The sequence below is a fragment of the Hibiscus syriacus genome, unplaced genomic scaffold (genome assembly GCF_006381635.1).
Source record: "Hibiscus syriacus cultivar Baekdansim isolate YM2019G1 unplaced genomic scaffold, ASM638163v2 tig00111587_pilon, whole genome shotgun sequence".
Lineage (NCBI taxonomy): Eukaryota > Viridiplantae > Streptophyta > Magnoliopsida > Malvales > Malvaceae > Hibiscus > Hibiscus syriacus.
In genome coordinates, this window is record NW_024063129.1 from 428,085 (window position 1) to 447,292 (window position 19,208).

General features: G+C 34.7%; 2 protein-coding genes across 2 annotated transcripts; both read right to left on the minus strand.

The window, feature by feature from the left end:
• Window positions 1–1,631: 1,631 nt before the first annotated feature.
• LOC120165695 lies at window positions 1,632–2,369 on the minus strand. The gene has a single exon (XM_039175157.1). The coding sequence runs from the start codon at window positions 2,367–2,369 to the stop codon at window positions 1,632–1,634; it is 738 nt and encodes a 245-aa protein (XP_039031088.1).
• A 5,895-nt stretch (window positions 2,370–8,264) lies between these two features.
• LOC120165667 (serine/threonine-protein kinase CTR1-like) lies at window positions 8,265–18,562 on the minus strand. The gene is made up of 15 exons (XM_039175140.1): window positions 17,829–18,562; window positions 17,021–17,322; window positions 16,786–16,930; window positions 16,503–16,606; window positions 15,683–15,891; window positions 14,826–15,179; window positions 14,679–14,719; window positions 13,309–13,377; window positions 13,151–13,201; window positions 12,895–13,008; window positions 12,528–12,626; window positions 9,755–9,823; window positions 9,514–9,645; window positions 8,842–8,936; window positions 8,265–8,763 (listed from the first exon to the last, which is right to left on the minus strand). The coding sequence occupies exons 1-15, from the start codon at window positions 18,438–18,440 to the stop codon at window positions 8,652–8,654; spliced, it is 2,508 nt and encodes an 835-aa protein (XP_039031071.1). The 5' UTR covers window positions 18,441–18,562; the 3' UTR covers window positions 8,265–8,651.
• Window positions 18,563–19,208: the final 646 nt, after the last annotated feature.

The window sequence follows — 19,208 nt, forward strand, 5'->3', positions numbered from 1 at the left end:
TTTTTTTCAAATACCTAACGTTTAGTTTTTTTTTCATTTTAGTAATCCACCGTTAAAAATTTAAAGCATTTAGTACCTAAACTTTTAATTTTTTTTAAAAAATAATGTTAATTTTTGAACATGTGTACTAAACGAAACAAAAACTAAACTTAAGGTAAGATTTTGAAAAAAATTGAAAGTTTAAATATTAAATGAACTAAACTGATAGTTTAGATACTAAACACGTAATTTATTCTTTTGTTGTATTTTAAACTAAATAAATTTATTTCTAATTAATGAATTATATCATTTGGAAGGAATTTGGTTGTTGGATATATTTTATTTATATTAGCTATGTCTATTGATTTGGCTGGTTGAGAAGTAAACCATGATAAAAGTCACATGTTTTTTGTTTAGAAATATCCATACGTTGATTTTCTTTTAATTTCAATTTTTAAATAATCTAAATTGATTTCAAGATGATATATATTTATAATTTATTTAATTACCAATAACACGTGTTTTTGTAAATGTAACAGTTTAAACCTAAATTCTCTACAAAGAACAACATTCCTCCTCATATAAATTCGCGTTAGAGGCAGAAAATTGGAGGTTTGGGTTGAATAACCATTAACAAACCTTTTTGGCATTATTTATTTATTTATTTAAATGAGATAAATATAAGATAATATATGTTTAAAGATAAACATATGAGATAAACCCTTAACATTTTAATATAGAACATTGACACCATTGATATCTATGGTGCTCGAACACAAATTTTTAGAAAATAACAATAATTTATTTACTACGGAGTCACTTTATTTATGCCGGCATTTGAATAAGACCATTGCGTCTTTGTTAATAATTCAACGCACCCAAAGAGACAAAAAACATTATTGCCCCCAACAAAAAAACAAGGCCACTGTCTCCCTGTTTTATAGGTTCATACCCAGCAGTTCATTGACTAGCTCCACCACAACATCACAAAATAATGTAAAGAGGATAGAGGGTAGGGATAGACTGAGCGAGCAATCGAGGCATGTCTTTAAAAATTTTAGATTTTCATATAATTTAATTAATTTTTTATTTTTTATATTAATAATATGTTTTAATTTTTTATAATATTAGAAATTCATCGCTCTTAAAATTTTATAAATTGATCTTTTAACGTAAAACTCTTCATCTTCGTTTAAAGGGAAAAAAAAGAAAAATATATTATAAATACCAAAAAGAAATGAACTATGAACAGATCCAAAAGAAAAAAAAAAGAACGTGAAAGTATGATCATCTAAATACAAGAAAGAAGAGCACAGCATTGAAGTTCCAATGACAATCCAATCTCTACGTCTAAAAATTCATTCCAAGTTAAGCATGCAAGCTTCCTATAAAACAGAAGATTCTGTATATCTTCTTTGACATTTCAAAAATCTAATAAGACAAAACCTACTTTAGATGATATTAATTGAAAGAAAAACAATTGAATTAACAAATAACGAACAACTTAGTCAGGATTCTTACAAGCACACATGACCAAGGAGAACTCATCTCTTTCCTCTAGCTTCTGTTCTTCCAACCAAAGCCTGCAATCTAATCCACTCCTTGTCCTAAACATGAACACAGCACAGCCCGACGTCTGGTTAAACAGCCAGTCATGCCAGTCCCACATCACATCTATCAACAATCCATCCAAAAAGATTATCTGATTCCCTCTGAAATTCCACCTCAATCTCTTCACCTGGAACATTCTTCTTCTCATCAATGGTGACCGTCAATTCAGGGTCTCTAAACCCTTTCTGTTTCCCTTCTTCGTTGTAATTGATTAGTATGTCGTGAGCCAATCCCTTATCACAAAACTGTGCCTTTGTCGAGTATACGCTGGTGGTGCCTAGGAAAACATCACTCCTCCAAACCAATGAAAATTCGGGTGTTGGATTCTGTTGTTCATTCGTACGAATTATGTTCTTATCCCCAAGAGATAAACAGAGCTGTGAATCGACTAAAACGATGACCGAAAACCCGGAGCTCGGTTCGGGTCCATTGATGTACCGAGCATCGGAAACATCCCAAATGACTTCAATCTCTGAATTGCAGGCTTTGAAAGTTTTGCTGCCTTTCCTCTTAGCGAGCCGGTGCGAGCTCGGGTCGTGTTTCGATGCGGTTTCGCCGACCTTGATCGTTAGGCCGTGGCCGAGGCGAGTGTTGGACCATGTGAGGGTGAGGAGGAGGTGCATTTGAGAGGAGAGTCTAGCTCTGTACATACATTTTACGGTGTTGGGGGTTGAAGGGGCAAAGTTTGGGGAGAGATAGGGTTGGTTTGAAGGGCCTGAACAATAAGAATCCGACACTTTTATGGCATGTTCATTATAACAAGACGCTATGCTCCTCATTGTAAGAAGAAAAAAAATTCCAGAAAGAAAATGAAGACGGAAAATTTGAGCCTCTTTGCCTACTTACGTCGGAATATATGCTGGTTGAGGCCAAAGAGGCTTCGAGGAAAAACAAAATTAATCAGTTTACTCCTTGAAATGTTTTTCAGTAGAAGTATCAAATAAATAGAATAAGTTGAAAGTGTTAAATAGACTTCCTAATGGAATTCTTTTCTTAGAGAATTGGAAGATGGAAGGTGAAAAAAAAAATACTAGTCTGTGTTTCCCCCATGTGGACCGTCTTTTATTAGTTGATTTACTTGCTAGTGGGGAAAATGAAAAAAAAAAAAGATTTTCTTAGAAAAAAACTGAAATCCATGCTATTGGGTGAAGCCAGGCGTGTCTTTTTAATCTTATAAATCTTCCCTTAATGAGAATTAAAAACCATTATCATTACCCACAATCAATTACTATAGTAGGAAGAGACATTAAATTTTTAAAGTAAAGTCAGGGTTTAAACCCTAACGATTGTATATGGAGTAAATTGGATTGGGATGCTCATCCTCATAACGAGTCTCTGCAAGACTCGATCTGGATTAATCGAATAATAAATTAGATATCAGTGATTAATTAAAAAAATCATGACCATTACGTTTTTTGTTCTTTAACTTCACGTGCCTCTTCATTACAATGATTAAGAATCTAATTAAATTAACATCGATTAAACTTTTGACTTTTGCCCACTATTTGTTGAAAAAAAATTAAATTCCTAACAAATAAAAAAATAAACTCAATATAATATTTGGATGAATGATAGTAATAGTAATGAAGCACAAGCCACAAGGTAAAACAACGAGGAATTTGATTAGCATGAGGTTTGAGAGTTTACCTTATATGTCTGGATTGATATATTCATTTTGATTCAAGTTTAATTTTTTTAAAGATAAATTTAGATTTATTTTAATTTAATTTGGAGAAGAATTGGTGATAGTGAATATTTTGGTCCTACGAAATAAAATGTGTGTTCAGATTCACCTACTAACAGCTGAAGAGTAAAGGCCTCAATGGGTGAAGGATCTCCCTAGGCACACGTCACTTATTACAAGAAAAGGTAAACAACCTCGGTGACTACCAAACTATGGTCATTAACCATTTTTACCACTAACGTTTAAAAGCGACCAAACAGACCATCCAACTATTTAAATAGTTCAATCCAACCATTGACCGTTATTTTTTAACAGATGTGATGACGTGGCCGTTAATAAAATTATCATAATTATATATTTAGTTTTTAATATTTAAGCATTCTATCAATTTAGTCACTATTTTAATTCATTCAAAAAAAGTTAATCCTCTAATATGAAGGTTACATGTGTCACTATATGATTGGAGGGTAAATTTAATTAATTTTAATATTTTAATTAAATAAAATTTTCAACCAATCAAGTGGTGACATCACTTGTGTAAAGGGAAAAATTTTAGAATAGAAAGTAATGGGTTGTTTGTTTACTTCATAATGATTAAGCGCTGAATGATTCAAATGTTGAATGATTCAGAGGCTTTGTGTGAATTAGCTCTGAATGTGACATGATGTTTGATAATGGCTCTGAATCATTCAGAATGTACTGCTATGCTGAATCGCTCAGCACTGTTTTACTGAATCAGCCAGCACTAAATCATTTAGAGGTGCGAAACAAACGCGTTGAATGCTGAACGGTTCAGCATTCAATGCTGAATGGTTCCATTAAAAGACAATCAAACAGCCTCTAAGTCTAAAGTTTAACATTCAACGCTGAATGATTCTATTAAAGAGGCAAATAAACAGCCCTTAAGTTTAAGGGATTTTAAACCAATAACCCCTTGGCTCAATGGATATGGTTTTGCCACTGGGCTAGGCCATTCAATTGGTTTTTAGTTACACAATATTATATATGTTGTGTTTAATATTATTTCATATATATCAATTTATTAAAACAAATCTAATAAATAAATTATATTTCATATATATATATATATATATAAATAAATAAATATATATATATATATATATAATGCAAGATTTACAAATGGCTCCTGGATCTCTGGTTTTAGCAAAAATGTTGGTTATGCTTCGATTCTTCAAGCCGCACTCTGAGCTATTTATGAAGGCCTCCTCTTAGCTCGAAGACTCGGCATCAGCTGTTTGGAAGTTCAATCCGATTGTTTGCAAGCCGTCACGTTATTACAAGATAGCCATGCAGGGAAGAGCTCAGTTTCTCTTATTCGCTGCATTGCTACATTACGCCGCCAGGACTGGTGCACACGTATCTGCTGGGTTCCTCGATCAGCCAACACTGTGGCTGACGAACTCACAAGAATAGCTCCTCATGCGATTAGCCAGATCGCCCTTTATGCTGAGCCCCCCTCCGGTGTTGAGTAGACTTTACACCTTGATGTAAGAGAAGTTGTCATCGGTAAGGACGGAGCCATAATTAAATATTGGCATAGGCTAAAATATTAGACTATTTAAGAAAAATATATAAACTTATTAGGTATTTAAACTCGAAATTCAGCATGAACCAAACGACCTTAATAATTAAGGGATTCTTGTTATCCTTGAGGTCCCGAGTTCAAGCACGTATGTAGGGGTATGAGCGTTCATTGTTAAATAGTTGACTTAAATTGTTCATTATCTAATATTTAAACTTACAACGATTTAAATTGTAATTAGACAAAAAATTAAAGAGCATAGACGTATCATTATTTAATTTAACCCCTATTTGATTAAATATTTAATAAATTTTTATATTTTTTAAACTTAAATATTTATTTTGCATGAACAAAAATACTATTAAATCAAAATTATATAGAATATATAAATTTTAACAGGAACCGAGGCCCCCTTGAGCCATAAGGGAGCTCCGTCTCTGCCCTCGATGTAGGCATATAAGCTAATAGTTGGGCTCTGTTTCAATTAAAAAATAAAAAATAAAACAGATTTTAATATTTTATTTATTTTTTACGATTACTTTAAAATAATAATATTAAAATTATATTGAAAATAAAATTATATAAAATTATTTAGAGAATCCAAATCACAAAATAAAAATAACTTAACTTAAATATTAAAATAATTTTAAATTAAATTAAATTATTTACATAAAATAAGTTTAATTTTTTAATTTTTTAAATTAAATTATTTTTATTTTGTGATTTGGATTCTCTAAATAATTTTAATATAATTTTATTTTTCAATATAATTTATATATTATTAAATAATTGTAAAAAATTAAATAAAATATTAAACTTTGTTTTATTTTAAATCTTACATTAACTATAATTTAATATATGAAATATAATTTATTTATTAGATTTATTTTAATAAATTGATATATATATATATATATATATATATATGAAATAATATTAAACACAACATATACAACATAATGTAACTAAAAACCAATTGAATGACCTAGTTTAGTGACAAAGTCATATCCATTGAGCCAAGGGATCACTGGTTTGAAACCCCTTAATCTCACTTTCTATTCTAAAATCTTTTCTCTTTACACATGTGAAAGTGTCACCACCTGATTGGTTAAAAAAATAATTTCATTAAAATATTAAAATTAATTAAATTCATTCTTCAATTATATAGTGACGTGTGGTACTTCCGGATTGGAGGATTAAATTTTTTTGAATGAATTAAAATAGTGACTAAATTGATAGAATACGTAAATATTAATGAGTAAATATATAATTAGGACAATTTTATTAATGGTTACGTCATCACCTATGTTAAAAATTAACGGGCGGTGGTTATATTGAATCATTTAAATAGTTTGGTGATTTGTTTGATCGCTTTTAAACGATGGTGGTCAAAATAGTTAATAACCATAGTTTGGTGGTCACCCGTATAGTTTATTCCAAAAAAACCTCAACTTTTATCCTTAAAGAGTAATCCTCATAAGATTAATAAGTTTATATACCTAAAGTCAATCCAATTAAATATTTGAGCAAATGTAATAATTATAGCTCACAAGTATTTTTTACAAGAGGAATATAAGATTTCTAAACTCGATATTAATTTTTTATGTTTATCCTCTAATTATTTTTTAATTGTTTGGGGCCGTTGAAAATTAATTATAATTGTTAAAAATATTAAAATATAATATTAAACGCTCATTTTGTTTTCTCATATTTTCTTAGGTCATGGTTTCTAGAATTACTAAAAGCACTCGTCTTCTTTTCCTTAGAGTTCATCTTCCACTCTCCTCTAGATAGAATTAAGATTAGATTTAGAATTTATGAAGAAGAATAAGAAGAAGAAGAAAAACCATCCCTCGGAAGCACTAGATTCCTTAAGCAAGACTAGGAATTTGAATCTTGATATTTGCGAATGAAAGAAACTGGGTTGATAGGACGGCTCTCATAATACACCTCTACAAGATCTGATCCAGAATAATCAATCAATAATTCGGATATCGTTGATTAAACAAAAAAATGAAATTTTGCTGGAGAGCAACCAAAAAAATTGAAAATTTTCATCCTCTATAAAGGTGACTTTTTTTAAAACCCAAAATTTCTAATTTCATTTAAACATATAATAGAAGGATCGAAATATGGTAAATTAAAATATTCAACCAAAGTTTTGAGTTGTGAATTTATCAAGTGGTCTTAATAGTAAAAAGTAAGGATAATCTTCTTAGGCTTGAGTTTGAGTAGCGACATCAGTAAGATGTGTATGCGTTGTTAATGCTAGTTTGGGTATGAGAAAAAGAAATGGATTTTGATGAAGAAAACAGCCTTGAGCAAAAAGCAATTGATATCCCAACTTGTAGTGTAATCACCCAATGCCATTTCCACTCCTTTATCATCTCAGGAAATTGTTGCAGGAACCATTTTTCTAACTGCAAAAAAAAAAAATATGAAAAACAGTTCCTTCAAACATTCTAGATAGTGGTCAATTGCATGGGACATGATTGATTCTCGCGTGCTTTCCTTGTTCATACGTTCATCTCTGTGTGTTATTAAAAACAAACAAACCCTCAAAACACTCGGAATATAATGAACTTGCTAATACGTTGTAAATCTTTGCGTCATCAATCACTTTTCAATTAAAGAGTTGCTTTGGATGGACAGCCAGTTTTTGGGAATAATTTTGAGAATAGGGCAAGCTATCGTTGAAGAAGAGACAAGGGTCAAATTGAGACAAGTTTGGTGGTAAAAAACAGGTAATGAAACAAAGGATATGCAGGTTTCCAGGTCAATAACTAAAGCAGGAATGATGAATGGTTACAAAATATGATGTTCAATTATGAACCCTTTCATCAATAGTGCTTCCAAATTTGATCCCATTTTATTAAATTATATTATTCATTTATAAAAAATGTGATGCCGGCTTTAACTTTGTCTGCTACGTTGTCTTGTTTTGTTAGGTTAAATCCTGCTTTTTAATCCTTTTACTATATAGTCACTATATTTTAGTTCACATAAAAACAACCCTTCCAGCTAATGACATTATAAAAATAAAGGGACTTCATGCAAACTCAATTTTATCACACTAGTGTAGTGAGTGGAAAAAATATTTTCCTATCTGTTGAGACCGAACTCGTATATAATATAACAGGTTGAGATGGCCGAGTTGGTCTAAGGCGCCAGGTTAAGGTTCATTTTGAATTGAATCCTTGCATGTTATCGAGTATTTTACATCTATAAATGAAGTTGAAATCCAATCCATTACTATTTTATCGATCACTTTCCGGTATGTTAACCATAATCACGTGTAAAGCCCGTTATAAAATGTATAAATCATACTCATAAATATAATGGAAGATAGCTTGAGCCTTACATATGCAAGTCCCACGTTAAGAATCTGCGAGTCCCGTTTGGCTATTTGATACAGACATGTACAACTACTACTGTAAACAATCAAACGAATGCAAGTAAATAATATTATTCCCAAGTCCTTCCAGTTGACATCATAATTCTTGTAAACAACAAAAGAGTATGCATATGCATATGCATGCATATACGTCGGCGCCCATGAGCACCGTAAATGTGACTAGGAGAGACAATGAAGCTTCATCCAGTAACATCATACACCCTCGAGCTTTTGCTGACTGTGAAAACCTCTCTCACGAAGAAGCCGACCATGACCTCATTATTGAAAAGAATCCAACAAAGGACAGTATGCGAGTGATGCTGAAGCATGTAAAAGTGCGTACCTTAGACTATCTAACAGCAATAGTCCCTCCATCTTATATAGTGTCAAAGAATGCTGTATTATGTGCAAGAAGACGACTTCGTAGGAGTTCCAACCATTCAGGTGAGCAATGGCATGTCAGCGTGCCCCGTTTGAGGGGTAGAAGGCTTATTAATCAGCGACTTCAACCGTTCCATGATACTGGAAAATGATGGACGCTTCCAAGGCTCACTGCATTAAAAATCGACAATGACGAAAGAGGGAAATTTGCTTAGCAAGCTCCATATCACAAAAGCTTTTTAGACTTACTTGGCCCAGCAATCCTCGATTATGGCAGCCACTTGAGGATTCAAATCCCGAGGAATATCAAGCCTTTTGCCCTTAAAACCAACAGCTGCTACTACCTGCATAACAATTTAGATCGGACTATGTTTGTTAGAAATTAAACTCCAGAAGATTGTTATTGCCTGACAATATGTAAGATTACGAAATAATAAAAACCCAAAGTTCAAAGGGAAATTAGAGGAAAAAATGCAGATATATGAATAGTTCATGTTCATTGAGGGGTATAAGTTGGTCAACAAAGTGCAAAACTTAGCTACTCCATTGCAAGTTGCAAAAAATTCAAAGAGTTTCCCTTCACACTTTTTCCAGACATTCGCAAAAATTAAGTTAAATAGACAAACTTAAAACTTTATTCAAATATAGCATGCATACATTCATCATAAAGTGATAAAGATACCCAGAGTTCATTTTTCATATGACATTCTAGTATGTGGTTTATAGCTCAGGTCATACAACACACTCCTTCAAAATGCTTATCGAAAGTGGTTTGTTCCTCTTCAAGGGAATTTTTAGTTGCCATCAGATCATTATTTCCTTTAATGAAAGATATAATATGGCCTTGTCAAGCACATTGAAGCTAAATCATCAGAAAAATGAGACATTAAATGGGGCAAAATCTATAATACATTAACAAACCTGTGCTGGATTTAAGTTGCCCCATGGTAGTTGCAGTGTTGCAAGCTCCCACAAAATTATACCAAAACTGTACACATCAGACTTCTCGTTTGATGGCTCATCACGGAGAACTTCTGGAGCCATCCACTCGGGCTAATATAGAAAAAAAAATGTATTCGTTAATATTTTGCAGCATAAACAGTGATCTATGGTAACTAAAATAGAAACACCAAAAATATAGTTAAAAATTAGTTTAACATACAGTTCCAGCTGCTGATTTGGATGAAAGAAACGTGTTTGCCTTCAAACGAGAAAGCCCAAAATCACAAACCTGAATTTACAGACCAGGAAAGTGGGGAAGAATTCTGTTAAGTAACTTTTGAGAGAAATTTGCATTAAGAGGGAAACGGATATAATTACAAAGAAAGTAACAAATTAAAGCAGACGATGTTCGCTCCAACTATATACAATGCTGGATATGATAACAAAAACTAGTAGAGAACCACTTCCAATAGTAAAAACCTGTGGGCCTGTGGCTATATTTGATAAATGCAAGACATTACAAGGCTTGAGAAGTATTTAGATTTCATTATCATTAGAACAAAGAATCTTTTCTTCATTCATCATTTCATCTTTACCATCGCCGTCCGACGTCCGCCGACAGCCGTCCGCCGTCCGCCGCCCGCCGCCCACCGCCACACTGTCATCCGTTGGCCGACATTTTTCCTCTGGAAGATCGCCTCCTCACTCTGATTCCATTTTCCAGATCAGATTTACGAGAAAGTCATTCAATCGGCGCAGATCTAAACGCCATTTTTCATCGATTTACGCCGGTGTCCGTCTCCAGTTCACCCTCATTCCACTAGGCTCGTCGCTCTCTTGCGAACTAATCCCTTCTTCTAGCGTCCGGACTTCGCTGTCATCATCTGAGATTCTTTCTTTGTCCGGTTAGTCAAAAACAGAACAGTCTTGGTTCTGTCAAGGTGTTCTCCCGTTCTAAACCATCTCTGATGGTTAGTTGAAGGTCTTCTGCGCAGCTTCTTCTTTCCTCAGACTTAAGTTTTTCCTGTTGGAATCTCTTCATCACCTCCACCCTTCTTTTCTTCGCCGGCAGTCACAGCATTCCATCGCCGAGCTTGCAGGAATTTCGTCTGGTCACTGGATTTTTTACTTCAACAGTTTCATCACATGTCGGGTGCTGGAATCCTCCCTTCTCTTCAGCAGAGACCTCCGGTCCAAGTTCCTCCACCCTCTGCAGCCGCGCATTCTCTGCCATCTCACCCTTCTCATCATGATGGAGTTCACACTATTTTCATTATGGGTCTGCCTGAAGATGTCAAAGAGAGAGAGCTGCAGAATTTTCTGAGATGGCTTCCATGTTTTGAAGATTCGCATTTGAGCTTCAGGGAGATAAGCCCAAGGGTTTCGCTCTTCTCAACTGTTAAATTTGCAGTTGCTGCCAAGGATTCCCTTCAGAAAATGGTTTTTGATGCTAAGTTGAAGTCCCTATTGCACATCGAGATGGCAAGGAAGAATCTTGTTGTTAAAAGAGTAGTAGTTACAGATTCTGATGCTTTGGACAAGTATGGAGGTTCTCATGTTCCTCCAGTACTGCCATTGCCAAATCCAGCTTCTGTAGCATCTCCTAGTATTCATGTGTCTGTTATAGCGGTGTGTTGCGATGACAAGTCTGCAGTAAATGGTGTACACGAGGGATCCAGGGAGTCAATCACAAAGGGGTGCAGAGTTGACAAGTCTGGATGCTTCACATTATTTGTTGAAAATTTACCAGAGAAGATCCATTGGGAGAGGTTTGAATCTTTATTTTGCTCTCATGGTCGGGTACTTGATGCTTTTATCCCAAATAAAAGGAATTCAAAAGGAGTTCGCTTTGGTTTTATTCGATTCGAATATCGAAGAAGCAAGGAGAGCGATCTCAAAAATGAATGGCTCTCGTATCGACGACAGCAAAATTGGTGTTTCTTTCGCTAAATTCAAACCTCGACATTCCTATTAGAGAAAGTCCTCGACAGGTGTTCTTCGCAAGTCCGGGATGGAAGATGTTTCGAGGAAGAATCATTTTAAAGTTGAAGGTGTTATGGATGAAGAAAAACTTCAGGTGTTGAGCAATTGTCTAGTGGGGTGGTGCAAGGACTTTGTCAAAATTGGTCATCTCGCCAAACAAATGCAAGCGAAGGGCCTCACTGGCTTCACCTTAATGAGAGCTGCTGGTAATGCGATTTTAATGATTTTCGAAGACAATGCTTCTTTGAGAAGTGTGAACAACGATAAATCAAAGATTCTCGCAGAGTGGTTCTCCTTAGTCGAAGCTTGGTCAGAGAGTTTGGTAATGGAGTGTCGTCGAGTATGGTTAGTTTGCGAGGGTGTTCCTTTTCACGTATGGAATTGGGATACTTTCAAGAACATTGCTGATAAGTGGGGTTTATTACTAGCTATCGACGAAAGTTGTCAGTCTCCATCATCCTTTGATCGGGCAAAATTTCAAGTCCTCACAAAGGCTGATGCGAGAATTGATGTGATGGTGGAATTGAAGGTTGGTGACAACTTCTTCAAGGTCATGGTGCATGAGATAGAGCCTTCATTCAAACCAAACTCTTGGGCTCCTGAAGAATACGAGTCCCATTAGATCTTGTCTCTTCAATTGTGGTTGTTTTAGTCTATATGGTTGTAGGTGTTGCTTTTAATTTGTATTATGTTCTGTTGCGTTGTTTTATTCCTACTACTGGTGGTGTAATTAGATGTAAGGTGATTATGTTGTGGCTTTGGATTAGGTTATATGAGGTTAAGGTGTATGTTGTAATGGTGTACATCACCATGAGAGGATATTACGTGGTGTCTTTTGTAGCGGGTATTTTATCAATAAAATTTGAGGTACTCTTTTCTTCCTTCCAATGTCCGTTAACATACATTTAGTATGTGAACGAATACGAAGGGAGTTTTTAACGAGACCTCCAACTTCTATAAAAAAAAAAACTATGCTCTTTGAGACACAGCAGCAACATTCTGGAGCTTACCTTCACCGTGTATTTCTTGTCAACCAATAGGTTTGGTGATTTTAAATCTCTATGAACAATAGGGGGATTACGTCTATGAAGATAATTCATTCCCTTTGCCTGTGCACAAAAGAAAAATGATGGTGATTTAGACCATAACATTAACAGAACATTAGAAATTGGAAAACAAAAAACAAAAAGAAAGTAAACCCTTTGAAACCCACCACGTCATAAGCCATACTCAAGCAACGCCTCTCATCCAACACATCTCCCACACCAGGCTTACGCAAAAGCCTTACAAGCTACCCCTGCAAATTAGAGTCAAGGTTTTAATCGCTTAAGAATTCAAACCTCTAAAGCAAAAGAAAGTAAACCCTTTGAAACCCACCACGTCATAAGCCATACTCAAGCAACGCCTCTCATCCAACACATCTCCCACACCAGGCTTACGCAAAAGCCTATACAAGCTACCCCTGCAAATTAGAGTCAAGGTTTTAATCCGCTTAAGAATTCAAACCTCTAAAAGTAGTAATATGAAGTAAACAAAACATCTTTCTCGTCTTCTTTGTTCAACTGATGGAATACAAAACATGGGTATTTCCCTTTTTCCCCCACCCCAAAAATTAATAAATAAAAAAACAAACCTTGATAAGTATTCCAATATTTGGATGCCGTAGGCGTTTCATTATTGCAACCTAACAAAAAATGGAGGTGAAAATACAATCATACCACAAACATTAATGAAAAACTGACGTTTCTTATCTCAGGAACAAAGTTGTTCAAAATGTCAGCCAACTCATACCTCACTCAAAAATTCTTTATAACGCTCACCATGCAAATCCTGCTCCATGAGAATTTTCACGGCAACATCCTGTAATTAAAAAAAGAAGATTATATGGAGAAAGAGGAATCATCAACAGCACGTGTAAAATTTAACCACCACATCATTCATTCCTGCCAGGATTAGTTGCAACCAAAGAATTTTTTTTTATCTGGTTCATAAATTGTGGTGGCAGATAGGTAGTTTAGTCCCCAGTAAGCCCAAGATTTGTCTTATCCGAGAGATGATACATTCTAGATTAGTGTCAACAAGGGGCAACGTGGGATTCTAAACCAAGACTACTAATATCAAGGCAAACAAAGTCAGCAATTGAGTCATAATCTTTGTCAGTTTTAGTTGGTCTAAAACAGAGAAAATCAAGAAAAAAATATTTAATAGGAACTTCAGCTCAAAAGCAGTGATTACTTTTATGTAAAAATTCATCAAAGATGGACCAAACTCCAAAAATAAAATATGATAAAGACATAAAATACAGAAGGTCCATTCTTCCAATGACACAGTAGCAAACAGGTGAGAGAAAGATGTCTACAAATGTAGATAATTGAACTAACAATTTCTTCCCGTGATAACTGAAATAAGTTGCCTGAAACTTATAGAACATTTATATTATACTTTGCCTATATAGTGAACGATGACTGTATATGAATCAAGGTGCATTTCCAGATTTACCATATTCAAAAACCCTTTTCATCTACAGGCATGGCTTAAGAGAAATAGCATGTGACAAACTAGATTGACTGCTGGTTTACAAAGGAAAATTACAGGGTTTGACACTACATTGTCATGCATTAATAGTGTCAAGATCAATATTCAGAACTGAAAGTTAAGCTTTGATGGTCAAATGATGAGAGCTGAAGTAAACTTCAAGCAGTTTAATATTTGGAACCAAAAGAATGCTTTGAAGAAATTGATTCAGAAAGGAGAGAAGATTACCTAGACCTCAAACCTAACTTCAGCAGATACCACCTAAATCGATTGCACATATACTACATTCTAGAAATCTGAAAGTTTTACAAATACCATAACTCCTAAAACCAAATACACATAAAACAACTTCTGCAACTTCAGAAATACTAATACATGTCATTAATGAATCTATCTACATTCATTTGTCAATTATATATATCAATAATTGTTGATATTTTCTCATTCCCAAGGAACATCACAAACAAAATAAGCCCCAGAACCTCCATAAGATGACTAGAAGTTGGCATACAATAAAGCAGTGCTAACAATAAACAAGATGCAGAACAGAAGATATCAAAAATAAAACTTTCATAACATTTAACTTTATCCTTATGACAATACTTCATAAACAGAAGGATTCTTACAGAGCCATTCCATTCGGCCCGATGAACAGTTCCAAAAGAACCTGAAAAGAACCAAGTCCAAACCAAAACATGAATTATGACCAAGAATATGATATCTCAGTAGTCTATTCTGTGAATATAATGTTCTTAAAAACGATGAGAAAATACCAGAACCAATTCTCTCTTTTAAAACAAGATCACTCCATGGAATGTTCAAATCATCAACGTCAAGGGCAAGTTCTCTACTTCTTTGGCCAGGAACAAGTTGATTACCCTTAGCCAAGACTAGATCTGGGATATCTCTATGCCCTAGAGGAGGGATGTGCTTTAAAGGATCTCCAATGATGTTCTTTGAGCTTACTATACACTGTGAATACTGGGAATCTCTATCAGGAGCAGGTGGCTTAGCACTATTACGTAGGGGTAACTGGGAGATATCATTCATATTACTTGAGATCTGCACATGGTTATTTCTGTATGTGCCAATGTTACCAAGTTTCTTCTCTTCATCCATAAGAATACCTGAAATTATGGACAATTATAATTTACTTGCGTACCAGATGAATAACAAAAACAAGTTTTAACCATGCAAAGATAAGACATGAATGAACACCAGGAAAAGCCACCAAATTTATGTCACAAACATCTAATATACTACAGATATAGAAATGGCAGCCTCAACAGTGTTATAAAATGCAATTAACAATACCAAAACCAGGTAATACATACATACACACACACACACATATATACACATATATCTATATTATATCAAAACCAGATTAAAATCTATTTATGAATGCTTGTCCACATAATATTGCGAGGGCCGTTTTCTGGTTTTGCCTTAGTGCTCAAAATAATATGACAACACCTTCAATTGGGTCCAGGATGAAAAAATTTTAGCCACAACTGAAAAGCTAGTGCAAAAAAAACTCAATGGCAAGATTCGACTAAAGACTGAAATCTAAAAGCAGATAAGGTGCATTCAATAAAGCTCTTCATATCGATAGTAACCGAAAATTTACCTGTTGTAGCATCATCAAATACAAGATTAAGTGATTCACAGTCTGAAAAGTACTGTTTGGCCAATGACCTGAAATCAGTGGCAGGTATAGCTGGTTTGAGATGTGGAAAGCGCAATGGGGAAGAAATTGAGATGGAAGAAGGACCATTGAGCAAGGAATCGGGCTCGCATAGGTAACCTGGGTACCCAATTAGATCAACAAGATACTCCCTGAAATCACAAAGACTGTAAGGTAGGACATGTTCATAATAATAATATCCAATAATTCTCAATATCAAATTTGTTTAAGAATCAAATCCAATCTACAAACACTATAAAACCCAAGTATATAGGCTTCAGAAAGCTCATGAAAAGACAAAATCCAACTACACTAGTGAATTAACCCTTCTAGATTTATGTCTAGGATAGACATTCTGCCATAACTTGGAAGGTTATCTATCAGATTGGCTTCATGAGATTATTCTTGTCTATGGAAAACTTTAACCAAGGTAAGACAAGGCGGTTTTTCACAAACCATTGACCAAAATGGGAAGAAAGAAGTCAAAGAACCACAACAAAAACGCACTGCAACCAACCAAATGGAGTAGCAGGTGGAACTGAGCAAAATATAGTTTCAAAAAGAGTTGATCAGTTTCCACACGACAAACAGCAACGTCTTAAAAATGCAGGGTTCCTTTGCCAGCAAAACATTGTAATTTAGAAACAAATCACTAGAGAAAGACAAATTCAGAATTTAAAGGAAATAGGTTGTAAATCAGAAATAAAACAAACATAACCAACACCAGCCAAAACCAAAATATCATGGTGCAGATATAAAATACCTGTCAATCCCAAAGCGAACAAGGCAAGAGGAAGCATCATCTCTTTTGCAATATTTGCATCCTTTTGCAATTCGACATGGCAGATCAATTGTGTCAGCTAACACCTGCATAAGTCGTGTTTGAACCGTGAATGATTCCCCTTCCCTTCAAAGGGGAAAAAACATTTTAACAGGAAACTAGCTCCACAAGTAGTGGAGGCACAAAACGTTAACTATAACTAAAGCAAAAAACCATCCCAAAGCCTCACAGGTGAAATGGGAACACCATAAACTTAGGTCCTTACTTTGAAAAGTAAAGCTCGATGTCTGCAAAGGCCAGCAGACAGGCTACCCATGGGAACCACAACTGAACCTAAGCACTCTTTTAAATCATCACTGCAGTCCCTCCAATATGAAACCAAGTCATCCTCTTCCTTTGTAGATGAACCCCTTCAGTTTGAAATAGAACAATTATTCACCATGGCACAAAAAATTGTATGAATTTTGAAATTTTGTGCATTAATGTTATAGGTAATTCACCCCATGCGGCAGCAGACAAGCTGTGCTAACTCCTCAACAACTTCTTTTGTGGTTATGCAGCTACGAGAAATGTTATAGACTCTATTTTGGAGTTCCTTTATGCCGAGATCACTTCTTCGGTCAACCAGTATCACTTCTAGTGGTGAACCAACCGCACGATCAACAGATCTTAGAGAGTCGATTGATGGAATTCGCCCATGCTCATGCAGATCAGAGCACATAGTCCAGACATATGGATTAACTCCATGAATTAAATAAAACCCATCAGGAACCTTTTCGAAATATGATAAGCAGCCACTCACCTGATGCACATAACATTGAAAAGGCATTATATAATTTATATTCAAATGTTCAATTTTTTATCAACAAAATCCTGAAACTTAACTAAACCCTTTTCACATGACGTGCATTCCAGATGTTGTGCAGCTATATACTCCCATTGTACCCACATTCATGTTCGCTATTAGAAGAGAATAAAGTCACCTCTTGCAAAATTCAGAAAAATAAAAAAGTTCTCACATCAAAAGTTCAGATCGATATAAGACTGAACCAATGGAAAACTACAGTTATGACAAACCAAATTTTCACATCACTACAAAGTATAAGAGCTCGTGCACTAACATCCAGTTTATCTTAGTACTGATCTTTAAAATCATCTAAAAACTAGTTCCATTCACTATCACGATGGTTATATTCACCTAGGCATATTTGTTCAATCTCCTAGTCTTACAAATCATTAAGTAAATTTAAAAAGACAATCGAATGGTGTAATGACAAATGAACAAAAAAAAATCAACAAGAAACATACCCAGAACCGATGGGAAACTATCTCAGCAGAGCTGGAGCTAGTTGTTGCCGAATCACCCGAAACCGGACCCAAAAAATTTGGGTCATCAGCACAGGTAGCTTCCAAAGAAAGTCTCAAAGCTAACGCCAGCTGTAACTGATAACTCTCCTCCGTTTGCTGCGCCCAGCTTTTCCCCGACGACGAACCCCCAATTCTTTTTCTCAAATCCACAAGCCCAGAGCTCCCATCATGACCATAAGCAAACGCATCAATCTCGTTAGCAGCCGTCGTAGAAAGGGTCGGCACATAATAATCTCCCGATAAAGAGCTCTCACCGAAGCTACTCCCGCTTGATTGCCGTTGAAGACCGATCGACGAAGCAAAAGTATTCCCTCCTCCTCCCCCGCCGCCGCCACCGATTCGATTTGCTTGTAGCTGGGCGTGGTTTTGACTCTGACTCTGATCCCAATCAGTTAAACCTCTCTCCAATTTCACTTTGTTCTTGCTACTCGCGGCTTCACTTGAAACCGAATTGTAATACGGAGGCGGAGCTCCCTGTATGGACACCGAGAACTGGTCGTCGGGATACTGGCTAAGTAGAGAGTAATTGGATCTTCTCCCAGGCATTTCCATTGAAGCTCTAAAGTAATTGCCGATCACAGAACCCTAGAAAACCTATGAACCGCCATTGATGAATATCTGAAGCTTTTTTTCCTTCTTTTGTATATATATTTTTCTTTTTCCTTAACTTTTTTCCTCTTTCTATAATTCTATTGTCGGAGAGAAGGAAAAGGTTCCATTTTTATTCGGTGGCGTGATTGTAATATGATTTTTAGTGGATAAATTACGAAAATGGTCATTTATGTTTGAGTTAATTTTTATTTTAACCCCAATGATTAAAAAGTTATCAAACTTTATTAAGGGTAAAATACATCTAGATCACTTAATTATGTGTTACATGCCACATTTTTTTAAAGTTACAAATAGATAATTCAATTAAAATATTATTACACACAGGCTGATAGTCGTTGAAATATGCCTAACATAGTTTGATATAATAATAATAATTTCAACCCCTAAAACTTATATATTTATATTAATTTAATCTTAATTTAAAATAATTTAATAAATTTAATCATTTATATTTAAAACTCTTATTTTTTCAAAAACACAAACAATGATTCAAAGAAAAACATTTTTCCCTTTTATGACAATAGAGCATTAAACGAGGCTTGTGATTTTGTCTTTGTAAACCATTAAGTGAATCCTTCAAATTATTTATCTTTGTAAATCATTAAGTGAATCCTTCAAATTATTTATCTTTGTAAACCATTAAGTGAATCCTTCAAATTATTTATTAATCCAGTATTGATTAAATACGTGCTAAGTGAATCCTCCAAA

Coding starts and splice junctions, on each gene's coding strand:
- LOC120165695 (XM_039175157.1), bottom strand. CDS start 2,369: ATGAGGAGCATAGCGTCTTGTTATAATGAACATGCCATAAAAGTGTCG.
- LOC120165667 (XM_039175140.1), bottom strand. CDS start 18,440: ATGGAAATGCCTGGGAGAAGATCCAATTACTCTCTACTTAGCCAGTAT. Junction 17,323..17,828: donor TAGTTTCCCATCGGTTCTGG/GTATGTTTCTTG, acceptor TATGTGCATCAG/GTGAGTGGCTGCTTATCATA. Junction 14,720..14,825: donor AAAAGAGAGAATTGGTTCTG/GTATTTTCTCAT, acceptor GGTTCTTTTCAG/GTTCTTTTGGAACTGTTCAT.